The sequence below is a fragment of the Anopheles funestus genome, chromosome 3RL (genome assembly GCF_943734845.2).
Source record: "Anopheles funestus chromosome 3RL, idAnoFuneDA-416_04, whole genome shotgun sequence".
NCBI classification, from domain to species: Eukaryota; Metazoa; Arthropoda; class Insecta; order Diptera; family Culicidae; genus Anopheles; species Anopheles funestus.
In genome coordinates this window covers 40,582,501-40,598,954 of record NC_064599.1, presented here as the reverse complement: position 1 = coordinate 40,598,954, position 16,454 = coordinate 40,582,501, and the positions used below count along the sequence as shown (strand labels likewise).

Sequence of the window (16,454 nt, the reverse complement as noted above, 5' to 3'; positions counted from 1 at the left end):
GAAACCGATTGGATTCGTACAGCAAATATAAACCAAGTAATTGGGTATGAGTTTTTTTTTGTTTCGTTGAAAGAGTTTTCATGATTTTGGTTGTTGTTAAATTTGTTATAATTTCAAATTCTAGGCAAAGGTTAAACAAATTATATAATGGGCAAAATATCAACCTTTTAACAAGTAAATAAATTATTTTCCATCTTCGATCAAATCTACCGCTTCAAGTATAATTCCCTATCGGAATATCAAACCATCCCCAGGAGACATGCTTTTGTCACGGGTGTCGATGATAAATTAAGTGAACAATTAAAGTGAAACATGCCATAAAACCGATTCTTCTCGGTTCTTAACGGCTTTTTTTCGGCAGCCGTAGATGCCGTACCCCAGTAAGCAAAGCAAAAACTAGGCGAACAAATTGCTCCACAAGGATAAAAATAAACACCTCAATCGCATAATATTTGTGGTGTCCGGTCTTAGGGATGAGAATGCGGAAAAAATACCCTTAAATGTATTTTTTGTTGTTGCTTCTTGTGTTCTCATTTTAACACCGGCCGTCACAAACATTTTGCCAAATTCCCAGCGCCTGCTAATAAAGATCAATGTAGCGAATGCATTAGCGGTCACCCAAGGTCGAGTGAATCGAATGATCAATTCGGGCGCTGATGATGATTTGCCATTTTATTTGTCTGAAGGAGGGATTTATTTTTTGTTCGTGTTCTTGCTTCTATACGTCGGGAGGTTACTTTTAGTACAAATTGTTTATTTGCATTGTTGTAAATAATTTCGTAATGTTGAATCTACTACATTTTTTTCACTGCCTTGAACTAGCCTGAATGAATATTACAGTAAAATTCAAGTACCTTTTTAAAGACCAATTACAAATTAATCCTTTTGTCGGCGTTTATTTCCACAAACACAGCGGCAAACATGAAAGCCACGGCAATCGGTGAACGATATGATAAATATGATGTCAAACGTACCGCTTTTCTTTACACTGGACAGGACTCGTTCCCAGCCAGCTGGCTACTGGAGCATCGCCTGCAGCCATTTGAAGCTAAGCCGCCGCCCTTCGTCACATGCGCTAATTATTCACCACGACACACATCCTACTATACGGATAGAAAAAAAAGATCATAAACAGCGATCACGCGGAACACTGTCCACGCACAACCGTCTCCAATTACGGTACCGATGCCGACGGGGTAGCGACGGCTTAACTACTGCCAAACGTGCGCTATTCCGGGCATGCATCACCATTCGGCTCAGATTGCAGCAACAATGAGACGGATTGCCGATTTCATCATACCAGCCACGTTGGACACGCGGAGCGTTAGCAAGAACTCCGGTAGGGCACATGCGTCAAGAGTTTAATTAGTTTAGCGCACTCGTCATTGAAATTGTTGTGTTGTTAAACTCCGTTTGGGAACATATGGAGAATTGAGAAAAAAAGGGAGAAAAAATGGTTGAAGAGTCCTTCACATTCGAGTAGACTCTTCTGTCAACAATGAAGTCGAATGAAATGAAGGCAGCACCGGCTGATGGATAGAACAGACGGGAAATTTGTTTGTTCTATTTTTGTTTCCAGTTGAAGAATATTAGAAACTGTACGGAGTGAAGTACAAGCGATCAATCCACCGTCAATTGACAGATTATTGCATAACACTCATTAATTGTTTCCAAGCTAGTATTGAAACGATCCTCAGTTTCTAATTTAAATCTAAAACCAAACAAACAAGGTTGTTATAAAGGAATAAAGAAATAGATCGAAATTGATTTTTTTTTTGCTTTTTAAATCCAAACAACATATCATTTTTCCCGCCATTCACCTTTTCTATTCAATGTCATTAGACCGTAATTGCCTGAATGGTAAGAGATAAACATCGTTCTCTGTTTTTTTGGCTCTAGAATAATCCCACCAGAGCGCAAGGATCTTTATCGAAACCACTTTACGTCCGTCCGTTGGTATTCCGGTGTTTTCTGCACTCCTCAACTTCAATTCACCGTCGGAACCTCATTCAGGATGTTCATGTTTTCTACCAACCCAAAAAGGGAGTATTGCAATGCTAAGGACGAAGGGGTGTGCTACAACAAAAAACTACAACGCCGTTGTTGAATGTTTTGCTGTTGTAGTCTTTTCGCTTTCTCTAGTGTGTGTTGCATTGTTGATAAATATCCTGCGTTACATGTCACCTTACCATAATCACCATTATCGCACCTTTTCGATCACACTTCAGAACTGCAGCGTCATTTGGGACCTTTGGACAGTTTTTTCCCTCGTAGAAAAGCATTAGTTAGCATGGTTTTTGGACGGAAACGTGGTACACTTGGGATGGGAATGTGTAAACACGTTGATGATGATACGTATGGCCTTACATGATCGTCTTCTTTGTATGATTTTTTGTTGTTGTTGCTGTTCTAAATGGAATTTACGAAGGGTGAAGCGTGATCTCAATTAGGCACGTATTTGGTTTTGTATTTGTTGATAATGATGGTTTTAGTGCAAGCAGGAGAAAAAAGAAGATGTATTGAATGAATTTATGATTAAAATGTTTGTCTAGTAATTTTACAAAGAAGATATTTTTATCTAACAATTATACTCTTGCATGTTTGTTAGATAAAAATATGATTTTTCCCAACAGATATTTTTTTTCGATCAAGGTCAAAATTCTCCTGAAATGATGAGTTTAACGATTTCAGTTACTATTATATCATTTACAGCTAAAATAAATCTGATAACTTTAGCTATTAGGAACTCCATTGTGGTACATTAACTTTTCATAATGTTCTTTTGAAATTGAATGAAAATAGTACGCTGGTAGCTCATGTTGCCTAGAGCATTTGCTGTAACTAGCAGCTTCCTTTGGCAACATAAACTGCTCCTATTCTAATTAATTTTTAAAACTATTTTTTTCATAGTTAAACACATAAAACAGTTAAATTTCGTATCACATTCGCATCGCATTACAGCTAAAAAAGCACAAACAACCCTATTTAACACATATCATTCATAGTTTTACAAAAACAAAATTTTGACAAAAAACGAGTCATTTCATCCCTTTTTTTTCTTTTTCTCATAAAAGAATAAAAAACAGGAAGTAAAAAAATACACACTGCAGTAATTCATACAGTATCGTGACAAAGCGTCCCCTATTGTTCCCAGAGTGCGAAAGATCAAAACCGTACGATAACAATCAATATCACATAGCCGGGTATAAACCTGGTATACTCTCGCTGTCGAAGCTTTGTCCCGTCCTAACATTTGCATTTGACAGCTTAATTTTAGTTGCTCAAGTGTGAGACAGTCCGTTTTTCCCAGGCTTTTTTTCACCGGAAACTGCCCGGTTAAATGGTCAACATAGAGCCACCCGACGAGCGGCAGCGAATAGGCAGGAAGGTGCCCGATTTATTCCCGGATTGTGCCAGACGGTTTTCCTTTAATTATCAGTACCGAAGTGTAGAAATCAAAAAGGTGATTCTTACGCATATCGTCACCCTTTTTGAGATGCTTCCCAGGTCACTGCACAGAATGCACACGTTTGCCGTAAGAAAACAAAGCTTCTTTTTTGCCTAGATAGCAACGTTCGGGATGACGTTCGGATTTGTGTCCTTTGTGTCGTGTGTTGCCACCAAAGACGCTCAGTGCTTAAAATTGGAGACTTGTTTTCTTGTGCCACACAGCCACTGCCACACACCGGTGCATTATTCTGCCTATTCAGAAGCGAACGGAAAGGCAGACAGAAAGTGTCTACAAATAAACGAATTTCCCGAAATGTGTGATAGAACTTTGAATCGACATTTTCCAATGGCAGCACATTTTCCACGCTCAAAAAGGAGAAATTTTCTTTCCGAATGCATTTTCTTGCACCGCATGCACCGCATCAATGGTGGGAAAAATCAACAGTCAAACACTGGGAAAGAAAGCGATAATGGTTCTCGGCGCAGTGAGTAGCGCGCGCACAAGAATCAGAAAGTTCGATTTTTTGAGTGTTTCCAAACCGCTGCAGGGGGTGTTTTTAGCTAACCGTCTCGTGACTCGTACATTTTGCAGTCACACTGATAAGATTTCACCGGGAAAGGTGGTCGCTAATGGGGTGAGGGTATTAACCCCACAACAAGGGTGACATATTGAAGGAAACAAATCCCCGGAGGCGTTAAATGCCAGAAGCTATCGGAGCGTGTGCAATGGTTCGCCCTTTGTCTTTGTTTATGTCCTTCCGGATTCCCACGTGCGATATGGCCACCGAACATGATCTCTTTCTCTCTCGTGTGACTTTTTTTTACCACCCTCCCCAAGTCATACCGAAAACTACGACATCCCGTATGGCATCCCGGGAGTTGGCAGGCCACGTGGCAAGTGTTTAATTAACCCTCTAATAACTGTTTATGACTCCCGTGTGTGAAAGGACTGTTTGGTCAACCTTCCGTGTTTCGGGGGTGTGGGTATGTGTGAGTACGTTGTATGTAATCCATTCCATCTTTACGTCAAGCTACACACGCCATTGGGTGAGCATGCAGAAGAGGGGGTCCTGCAGAACATGGACTAATTTAATAGCTGATGACATGCTCCCGTTAACAAGACCTCCTTCGGTGAGTTGGTTGTTTGCGGCCGTGTGTGTTTGTATGTATGTGTTTATTCTTTGGATCTAACTGACCTCGAAACATCTCGTGGGACTTTTAACGCTGATTGCCTCCACCCGAATCGATCGTTCGTACAGGAAGCCAGCTAATGTGGCGCTGCGCTTCGGAGGTTTTTCGTATCTCGACTATCTCGGTAGTAAAGATGTCGCCATTGCCAGCGGTTCGTCATTGAGCACAAAATTGCTTTTAATTTCCGCTGGCCATTGTACCTGTAAGCTGACGTACACAGACGCTCTCTTTCTCTCCGGTGTATGTGCCATGCGAACAAGGGGAGGTGTGAGAACCACTAGCCCCAGGGCATGCGCGGTGTTCGATTATCTCGGTCTCGGCGGACGCTTTATGCTCTCGGATGTAGAGCCACCCGTCGGTGTCCGTTTTCCCTTTGTCATCTCGCCCCCTCGCAGATGCCGCAGGGAACAGACGGACCATTGCTTTACGTCGGCGTAGATGTTAGTTCATGCGTTCCCTTGTCAGGCACTGAGCGCTCCGCTATTTCTTATCGAGTGAAATGCCAAACGAGGAAGAAGAAGAAAACGGTAAACTAACCAACAAATCGTGAGCGACAAACAGCTTGTCGATGTCAAACGAAGGACACGCGCCCGGTTGATGTTCAGTGTCCTTTTGAAGTGCCATCAAAAAGGGGAGCGAAAAGGAGACGGGACACATCGTGTAGGCAACGTATAATTTAAGCTGTTACAACCAGCCGTGTAACCAGCCATGAACGGGCGGAGTAGTGAATGGAATATGGTTGATGGAAACGCTGATTAGGACAGTGATTGGATCAAGAGCATCTCAGTTCGATGGATAGAAGAGCAAAATCAAAATGCGCTCAGGCCAACGCTTACATTCAAGGGCAAAATATGGGAAATTGATTGTAAACGAAAAATTAATTTGTTGCATTTTTTTTCTCACATCCGCCAACGTTCTTTCACGTTCGATGCTGGGGTTTGTTTGTTTTGACATGACATCTTAATTTGATTGAATTATGTATGTTTTTTTTTCTTTTGAGGAGTGAAGTGTAATCTTGTTATGGTGCGCTTGATTATATCAGGCTGATGTAGGCATCAGTAGGAAAAGTAAAAATAAACCATTTAAAGACGAATTTTCATTGATACAAAATATGTTTATTGTTACTTAATTTAATTATGTTTTACAGTTGACGAATATTTTGAAAGTAGTAAATATGAATGTTTGTAACTTTTATATGTCAATAAATATGAACAAAATCATTTAAAATGGAGGATTGGTTTTCCATGTATCGCATGTATTTAAAATGAGACTTATTTGGATTACAATAATGGAAAAAAAGTACCGTTTTATTGTTTCAGGATTTTTGTGAATTAATTTGGAAACTGCAAAAATATTAAATAAAAAAAATGCGAATAACTAGCAAAGACAGTAACAGCTTCGACTATTTGCATACTGTTCAAATTTGCCCATCCGCCTTAAAATTCCGTGTAATTTTTCACCAGAAAAGGGGATCATAAAAATCGAATTTAGTAGTAAATCCCAAATAAATAATAATAAATACGATAGAAATATATCCATCTAGAGTGAAATAAATTAAATTAAATGGAAATTGTCAGATGGATACATAGAATAATCTGTTCCGTCTTTATTTCCAGTGATTCAAGTGCTTCCTGTAATTTTGATCGTTTGAATTATTATTTATTAATTTATTTCAGAATTTCAAAAGAGCATTTTAATCACCTAGTGACTTATTTGGAATCCTTCCTTGTGAAGATGTTTACCGTGTCACCTTGAAAATGGGTTAATGGCTTTTTTCTGCTCATTATAGGCAACGTAAAGTAAAAAAATGTAATTAATCCTTCAATATATGTTTCGGATGCTAAAGACTGCCACTTACACGTGATAGTGTTGAGTATACGAGCAAATCGCATGATTTCATGATTACGGATTGAACTATATTTTGCCGTTGTCTATGTTCAACAAACGACTTCATGTGCGCCATGTTAATTACTATGTTGAATGTATGTCCATTTTTTCCTTTGTATTAGCGATGAGGAAGTTGAAGTTGGATAATGCTAACAGAAAACTTTATTTTTTACAATTTTGATCCTTTCTTTCTTGTTGATCCTTGTCTTTTACTAACAAGTAGAATTTGAATCCTGAATTGAATTTGAAGCTTCAATTCCTTGTTCACTATTTTCCACATCACAATCATTTAATTTTATCTTTTTGTTGGCTTATGAAAATCGCTGAAAAGCAAAAATGGTTTCCTAACCATAAGAAGGAAACGCGAATTTTCCAATTTTAGCGAAACCTGTACGCATGTTCGAGTTCCGTAGAGTCAAACAGCTCTGGTACCGAGGTTCATCAATTGTTCTTATACCATTGTTACGCAAAATAGGCTGCAAGCTTCTCACGGGATAAAAAACAGGCACATACTTCATGTACATCGATCGTACAAAGCTTCAAATGAAAGCTTCAACCATGGTGTACAAAACAAAACCGTACGAAAAAATGTGTACAAAAAGAGAACAAACGAGCAATACAGGAAAAAAATAATCCAACATCGTTCGCACTGCACCACGGTGGAAACGATATTGGAATCGGCCGGGACCTATCCGGTTGGGTGCTGATTGGTTCCTGGGAGTTCGTAGACATACATAACAACCTCGCAGAAAAAAGAAATCTCCCCATGCATGTTGCGTCCTTTAGCTAGATAGATGGCGGCAGTTTTGCTAAAAGCCTTCAAATAAAAACTGACCATCCCATCCCATGGAAGGGAGTGTAATGGAATTGAGTGAAAGATGAAATGAAACGTTTCCTATGCGTGCATGCCTGTGGCTAAATTCGGACCTAAATGTTTCTCCTTTGTCATCCCAGCTCCCAGGCCGACCTTCCTTCGTTCTACCGAAATACGAAAATAAAATGAACGCATCGCTTTCTCTCTCTCCACCGGGTGCGACTGATGGATGGCAAATGAATTTTTGGTTCCTGCTCCAAAGGCGACAGGTTTTTTGGTGCTGGTTCCACGGCGATCCAATCCGAGGGGTGACATGAATGTTGACAAAAATGGACACGCTTGATGCAATAAACATCAATAGCGTACGGGTCTCTGTGTTTTTTTGTTCTTTAAGAGACAGACTGGAGACTTGCTGTTTTTTATTCACTGTTCACTTTTCCACTATCAAAAGCAAACGGTACAAAAACGATTCGTACGAATAGAAGTCATTTTTTACGTCCAAACAACAGCCTCCCCAAAATATCAAAAGGCCGCTATGTTCCAATTGTGTTGGAGCTGCACTAAATGAAATGAGTTTGCCGTTGCTTGAGGTATGAAGGTTCGTTTTTTGTTTAAATCCGAAATGCGTTGCAAGAAATATGGCTGCAAAGTTTTTCCTGCCTATCCCGCCCGAAGGCCACGCACATTGAAAACCGATTCCGATCGAATGCAGTACGTAACGCAAGAGCAGAGCAAAACCGGGACCATAATTGAAACTATGGCATGAAATAACCATTTTAATTGAATCTACCGATGACGGTTTCCGAGTTTGCGAATCGTTTGCGGCATAGCTAAACTAAGCGTCGTCGTAGTTGAAGTTGGAAGTTTCTGCCGTACCAACACACAAAGCGTTTCTGATCCAGTTCTGATCAGCCCCGTTTGGAAATGGAATATTTTCATAATCTAATCCCAAATGTTTCAGCAAACGGTTTTCGGGATGATTTGTAATTAAAATTGATTTTAAAACGTAACCAATCCCCCTTCAACGACGACGTGACCGGGCTCGAAAGCAGGTTTGCAATCGTTCGAAATCGTTTACCGAAGAAATTATTTAGTTTGCTAGCAAACGCAGGCCACGGAAATTCCGTGGCGTTTCCGTGGCACAAACTGAGTATGTAAATGAGTTGAGGATAGTTTTACCGATCCGTATTTGTTGGACACGGCTGTCGAATTCTGGACAAGAAAAAACAAAAAAAAAATAAACAAAACGATATCCCTGCTGCTTCTCCCGAACACCCCGATGTGGGTTATTGTTTTGCAATTTTCGGTTCAGTTTTCGGTGTTTTTGTTGATTGTTTTTGGGTTGGATGATGGGGATCAGAAACGGTTTCTATTTGCCGTAAAGTGAAATGAAATACAGTTTCAATCCGTTCGCCGGTGACAAAAAGCGGGATCCAATTTGAAGAGTCAGTTTAGCTTAGGTTGAGATTTGTAGGTGGAAAGGTAAATCGGCCCGAATTGAGTTGTCGTTCGGAATGAAGGGAGATAGTTTGATTTGCGCAGATTTTCTACAACGAATCCCAACCCCTCTGGACCTTGCACCACTTTTCGGATGGGACACCTGGGAGGGTTGAAGGGTTTTGGATGTTGTTTGGTGGTGCCAGCATTCGAAGCGAAACTATTATGCAAATGTAATTAAAACTTTTCGATCAGTATTTACACTGCATTTTAATTAAACTAAATCACAGAACCCAAACGTACCGTACCCTTGTTACGATGGAGAGGAACGAGGGAAATGAGAGAGGAAAGAAGGTAGGCCAGACGCCGGTTGATAGTTGACAGCAATCAAGGCTCCAATCAGATACCCCCACCATAGCTGGTTGGATGGGTGGCCATTTGCAGAGCACCATGAAAACCGTGACACTTACGCTCAGTGCCGTTTTACAATTTAATTTACGGCTCTTGGGAAGTTTTGTGTGCGATTGGAATTATTATGTGGTTAGCTGGTATGATTTGGTATGATCCGTATCGAGTGGAAATGGATTTGTCGGGTTTGTTTTTCTTTTTCTTCTTGTTGTTTGTTTACAGAACAACTTAAACATTTGCCACACTCTCCAGATTCAAATTGAAAAGGGAAAAACGTGATATAATATTTAACTAGACTTTTTTTTGGCAAAATAAGCTTACGGATTATTAAGATATAAAACAACATTTAAAGGTGGAAAAAAGTACTTTTATAAAAACCTTTCCATATAGAATTGAAAGAGATTTTTTAAAAAATAATCCCCATCAAAACGAAATAGAATGAAAATTTTGAAGCCAGAAAAGAAGCCAATTTTCTTTCCCTGACTGAAACTGTCACCAACAGACGTAAAACGTGAGTGAAGCAACATGACGCCAAGTAGAAGACGAGGGAAAAGTTGGCTAAACTTGGCATTCATTCAAATTCAGCTCTTTGTGTGCAATGCGTACTCAAACCGAAGATTTGGCTTATTATATGAGGTTCTTATTTTATCTCCCTAAACACCATCCACACGTTAGTTGTTAGCCGCACTTAACGATTCGACCGACTGTCACAATGTGCTGTCACGGTCGGTTTTGCTGATTTAGTACAGCTGGGCGGTAATTTTTGCTTTGCAAATACAGAAAGAACTAGCCTCGGCCGTACGACATCCCCGGTTCGGCACTAGTAATGAGGGCAAATTGCTAGATTAATTGATTGGATTAGTCGAGCAATTAGATGCCACAAAAGCGCTAATGAGCACCAAAGCATTGACGGTCACATTCCAGCCCGATCGGGGTGGTAATTAGTGTCCATTGGTCCCCACCTTATAAGGTGCCACAGCCTCGCAACCGGTCAGAGTATTTCTGGAACAGCGTAAACCTTCCGGCCTGACCTAATTGACAGATTCCTTTTCCATTCCGGACGGCACAAAGCTTTGTAGCGGTGTGAAGTGCGGAAGAAAATCTGCAGCCCGAGAAACCAATTACTTAGCGCACTAATTAGGATGCTTACGGATGGGACCCGCGACGACACGCGCTTGATGGAGGCGCCCAGTACCGGGAAAATGTCTCCATCATCCGCGCAGTAGCAGCGCAACGCAAGGCACGTTCACATTCAAAGAAACCTATGCGAGATAAACGTCAACAACATGGCGATCGATTCCGTGGCCCCGCACCCGCTGTCAAAGATGGCGAAGCAAACGAAGCGACTAGGATGGTTAAATTAATTATTTAATTCACGGAATTAATTTAGTTTTAATTTGCATTGGTGAACAGCTGAATATCGTCGATGTGTAAATAACTGTCTACCGCTTCATTGGCATTTTCGTCGAACATGGCACACTAATGGCGCTTCTGGTGGTTGCCGGTCGCGTTTCTTTTGCGCTCTGTCTGTTTCCGTTCTCTCATTTTTGCTGCTGCTTCCTTACTCGGGACGGAAATTTCACGGAGCAAATGGTGAACTAATTGCATTTCTTATATTTTCCACCCCTTTTTACCGGTTTATCCTGGAGATGGAAAATGTTATGCTAGGTGGATCTACCTTCAAGTTAATTTTGTTTGTTAATCATTTTATATTCTTGTTATTTTATGTTACGTGCGTTTTTTGTGTATTTTTGGGGACCTTGTTTAGAACTTTACATTTACTAATTAAAACATATAAATTTATAAAAAATATATTTCCTTTTTATACTTTTTTCTACTTTCTATTGGTTTGCTATGTGACAATTCATTAAATGTTTCTTGTGCTTGTTTCCACTTTTACGCGATCTCGCCCTAGTTCTACCACACAACCACTCAGATGTCAATTTTATCCAACACTTTCTGGCAAAAAAATCATGCAATTAACCATTCTTTGCGCTTTTCATAATCCTTCGTTCATTTTGTCTAACCACACAACGCGCGACTCCCATCACGTTGGCATGGTCCATCGCTCCGAAAGCAACTTAACGAAGCTTTTCTTAAGGTGGTTTTTGTATGCTTTCGCATCGTTTCTACCATACACCCCTGGATTATAGTTCCCCATTTTATCCGACGGTTTTGCTCGGGATGCTTGGGAAAATGTAATTAAACGCTCATAAATGAAAAATAATTTCATTAATTTTCCCACCCTTGCTCACGTTGCGCGTTTTTTTTTCTTTTCATTTCATTTCGCTACACAGGTTTGGTTTCAAAATCGTCGCGCAAAATGGCGCCGGCAGGAGAAGTCGGAAAGCCTGAGGCTAGGGTTGTCCCACTTCTCGCAGCTTCCCCATCGGTTGTCCTGCAATGGTGGTAATCTTCCGGTCGATCCTTGGCTGTCTCCACCGCTGCTATCGGCACTACCAGGTAACTATCCAACGGCAATTCTGTGCCAAGCGCTTGAGAGTTATTATAATGAGTTGGGAAGCTTGTGACAGAATGAGAATGAATTAAGGATTTTTTCAGGTTTGCTTTTGCGCTAGTTAATGATCCTTTAATTAGGGAAGTAGATTTACTTCAATATAGTTTACTTTTATAGAGAGGTTTATTTTTACATAAAAAAGGAATAAATGTTTGATAAATTATATTAAATTAAACTTTTATAACACTCTTTTAATTATGCTTTTCGTAATACTATACCACAACATTTACAGTTATGTAACGTAAATTATCGTATACACTGTTTTATATAAATTTAAGACAACCCTCAAATCAACAGCAATGTTTTAAAAATAATTCATTCTTACGGGTTTTCGGCGTTTTGTAGGGTTCCTGTCGCACCCGCAAGGAGTCTACCCGAGCTACTTGACACCCCCACTCAGCCTCAACCCGTCCAATCTCGGCATGACTAATCTCGGCCTGGGACACCCGAACGGGCCCCAGAATCTACGCATCTCTCCCCAAAGTATGGCGGCCATGTCTCCTCAGATGACACCCGGCAGCATGCGCCTATCGCCTCCGCACGTTAACGGATCGCTTGGCGGTCCACAGAACCTGTCGATGCCGCATCAATCCCAACCGGGACCACACGGTCCGCAACCTCCGACACCTCGTCATTCACCCCTGGAAGGGCCCATGGGAAGTTTGGCCGGATCACAACCTCCACCGTTACCACCCACCGCCGGATCAACTCCCATTACCATACCGATTTCTTCACCGCAAAACCTCTCGCTAACACCACCGGGGTTACGCTCTCCACCGCCCGGTGCCACGACAGCCGGCTCTCAAGTCCATCTGGGCCAATCGCTCAGCCCGAACTCACCCTCACCGACGGGATTAAAGATTGCCAAACTGACCCCGATCGATCCCGGTTCAGAAAGCGATACTCCCGCCACAGCCGATACGTCCAAAGCGGCACCGACAACGACAACGTCGACTACAGCTCTCAACATGACCGTAAATCATCATCACTCAACGGATATGCGCACCAATTCGATCGCGACGCTGCGCATCAAAGCTAAGGAACATCTGGAAAACTTAAGCAAAGGCATGACCACGATGGTGTAATACATGGCTTCACCTACCAATGATGTGTGTGTAAGTGTGTTCTTGTACAAAATGTAAGGTAAATCTGCAGACGGAATCGTAACTTAATAAATATGTCCACAACTCGTACCGTATAAGCTAGAGTAAAGTAGGAAAACTCGAAGAAAAAAAAAACAGTAAACTAACATTGTGATCAGGAGCAGGTGTTTTGTTTGTAAATAAATGTAACCAAGAAGCAGGACGATTTAGGTCGAAAGAAATTATCCTTCGTTAAAAGATTGTCGCAGAAGTCCCGCAAAGCTTGAAACGATAAAGCAAAACAATCTAACACTCCGCAAGCATAAAGAGGCAAAGAAGGGAGAGAACGCCGACTCGTTCGTTGTAAATATGTTTAATTTTTAGTACAGGGCGCAATCGAAATTTTCACCACGAATAGCAGCATCCCGATAGGCTTAAATTAATGTAGACAATTTTATGAACACGCACACCAAGGCAATGCAGCAATTATGCAAGCGCCCCATATCAAGGCCGAGAGGGTGACTGGCTGCTTTTTCAAAACCAGCTGTTTGAGGGGTAAAATAAAACAAACAAACAAACAAACAAACAAACAAACAAAAAAACAATAAAAGGAAGGAATTGTTTGCTTTTTTCGAAAATCAGCCAGCAATCAATGCCACAATTCAAATGGGAGCAGAAAATAAAGCATTTGTTTCGAAAATAACTTCACCCGGTTTTGCCTGAATTATTTTGTTGCTGTGCATCGAAACACTTGATGTGGCGTATGTTTCGCTTCCGTTTGGAGTTGTAAGTAAACTAATTGCATCGATACTTGACATGGTACACACCCTCTACCCGTCATGAATCTTTATAACTGTCCGATAAATCGACGAAATCGGTTTGATTAGTTTGTGGAAACTCTTGTCTCTGGTCCATCACACCAATCACTTCAGCTCACAGCAAAACAGCCCACAGGATGGATTTGAATACCGGTATCGATCGGTACACAAGAGTAAACAATCATTACCATTTTATTGCTTTAATCATTTCATTGAGCTGAAGCTTCCTTTGAGTTTAATCTTTCTTTATTTAAGACATGGTAAGACAGAAAGAAATGTATATTTATGTCCTGTTTGTTGTTCTGCTGTTGATTGGAGAATAATGAGAAATCTTTGAACGGCAAGTGGTGCAACGAATGAATTAGAACGAATAATTGTAGCATTATTTTTATAATAATATATTTTTTCGCATATTCAACCTCAGTCGGTCGAATATTAGCAAGAAGCGTCCTCCTTCGCTGTCTCTCCCTAGGATGGGTTTTTCTCTCTCTCTCTATCTTATGTTGGCTTACCGACCCTTATGGTCACGCTGGCCTTTTCTGGCTTACTACACTTGTTTTACCACGCAGCCGAATAGTCAGACCTTGCTACGGGAGGATGGTCCTGATGGGATTTGCAATCCGGTCCTGTCGTATAGAACCGGCGCCGTTTAACACATACACCACCGGGTCAACCCTTGATGGTATTTATAATCTTTAATAATTTTACATGCTTCTTGTTTGTCCCATAGCAGGGCTATGAGTTGTAAGTACTACCTACTAAGTCAGTTGAGGCCTAATAATATGGTATATTATATGTATAATAATGTCTTTTATTTTCGGAACGCTTAAATCGAGAACTTATCCTGAAAACAATGTATTCTACATATTTATTATTGAATAAAAACTTGAGTAACTAGTAAAGAAGTAACAATAAATAAAAAAAATTCATTAGTATTTCAAGTGGTAGAAAGATTATAATAAATCATCGTATATGTACAGTATTGTTTGAACATGATTCTTCTGAATATTTCTCAATCAAAATTGTTATAGTATATTATATTAGGCAGATTACTTTTTTATAGTTTCTTCTTCTTGGCTTAACGACCTTACAGGTCACGCCGGCCATTTCTGGCTTACTAGACTTATTTTACCACGTAGCCGGATGGGATTTGAACCCGGTCCTGCCGTGTGGACCGGCACCGTTTATCACATACACCACCAGCCCGCCCCCGGTTTTATAGTTTAGGGGAATCAAATTAAAGTCAAATTATTATTTGTTTTAATTTTGTTCAAAATGACTAAACATATTTTCTTCTAGTTTTGTTCCACACAGAATAGGGGTGAAACTGCTCGAATTTCAAAAGCTATCTCTGCTCGATAATCAAACGAATACCCAAAAAGCAAAAATGCGTGCAGATTAGAGAAATTTGAATTTGTTTTAATTTCGGCTAAAGTCTGAAACACGACCCCCCCCCACTCACGGGCACTCATTTGAGTGACTTTTTTTCGTGCAGGGTGGTTCGAAATCGGTTGCGTGTTTTTTAATTATGTTTCGAGACACAGACACCTGAGGGCATGGCCGTCGAAGAAGAAAATGTAGCAATTGGTGCCATCTATCGACCACAGGTCAAAGATTGGCGATCCGTTCGAGCTTTCGCGAATAGCTCCGGCCACAGACATGGTAGCGATTAGTGGTGCATGGACGAAATCTAGCCACAAGTGCCATCTAGCCATGGCCAGAAGAAAGTTTGGCGATATCTTGGATACCGGCGGAGCTATGGGGCAAATTGGTGCCAAAAATGAGGAAAATTTTACGGTTTCACAAACAGCGTATGGAACTTGGTTCCTCGATGAATAAATCACTTTTTCACTATGCGAAAACCTCCTTACAATTTAATAGTAATTGTAAAAAAAATCAAATTCAGGCCACATTACATAGTCTCCGAACCACCCTGTACGAAAAATTGACACGCAGATGAGTTACCGTGAGTGGGGGGGGTCGTGTTTCAGACTTTAGCCTTAATTTCTTTAGTTTGCAATCATTTCCGGATTTTAGTAAAGATGTAATGTGGAAAGTAAATGATAGATAGTTATGGTACGCACATACATCATACATCATCGACATCAACATCGACAGCTCCACATCTCCATTTGCGGTGTCAGCTATTTGGTGCATCGGCCTACCGGCATCGGATGTCACCAGATCCACGCGCGGTTTCGCATGAACGTCGGGAACCATCCCTGGAGTAGGCTGCCACGCGTGGTCAGCACATTCCATCTGGACAGACGCGTCCAAGAGGCTACCCAACAGTGCTGAGCGACATCGAGCAGTTAGTTAACAGTTTCGCTTCTTACGGTGTTGTTCAATAAAGTGGACTCGTCCAGTGTTTGATCTTTTTTAAAAAGCCAAACCAAACGACAAATCTATAAGTAGATATTAACAAATAATAAATCGCATCTGCATCACCCTCCATTTTCATCAATCACGTCCAAAATGTTCATTGGGTTGGCCCAAATAACTGCTCGAACGACTAAGCACAGAGATTTGTGCTTTTGGCGATGTTTTTTTTTAAACATCGCCTAAGCTGTGATTCAAATCAAGAGCAAAACGTAACGTATGGATTTAGTGGGATATGATGATTATTTGCTGATTTCTGATGGCTGTCTTGTGTTCTGATGGTTTGTTGACTTCTTGCATCTTGTCATTGCAGCAGAATCAGAAACCAGCCACGGCAATAGGAAGGAAATCAAGAGCGCTAGATCAAAGTTTGGCACATGGGCTAACAAAATCAACAAACACAACGGGAATTTACATCCGCTTAGTACCTCCGTCACGCTTTCAAAAGCGATCCAGACATTGAATGTGCG

The 16,454-nt window shown here is 40.8% G+C and overlaps 1 protein-coding gene across 2 annotated transcripts in view; it reads left to right on the top strand.

Moving 5' to 3' along the window:
• The window catches only part of LOC125768822 (retinal homeobox protein Rx), a 46,179-nt gene extending 32,712 nt beyond the window's left edge, over positions 1 to 13,467 (top strand). For both annotated transcript variants that reach the window (XM_049436991.1, XM_049436990.1), the window contains exons 5-6: positions 11,485 to 11,650; positions 12,051 to 13,467. In XM_049436991.1, the coding sequence (XP_049292948.1) occupies positions 11,485 to 11,650; positions 12,051 to 12,790 (906 nt within the window). In that variant the 3' untranslated portion in view covers positions 12,791 to 13,467. The remainder of the gene's footprint in view (positions 1 to 11,484; positions 11,651 to 12,050) is intronic.
• Positions 13,468 to 16,454: the final 2,987 nt, after the last annotated feature.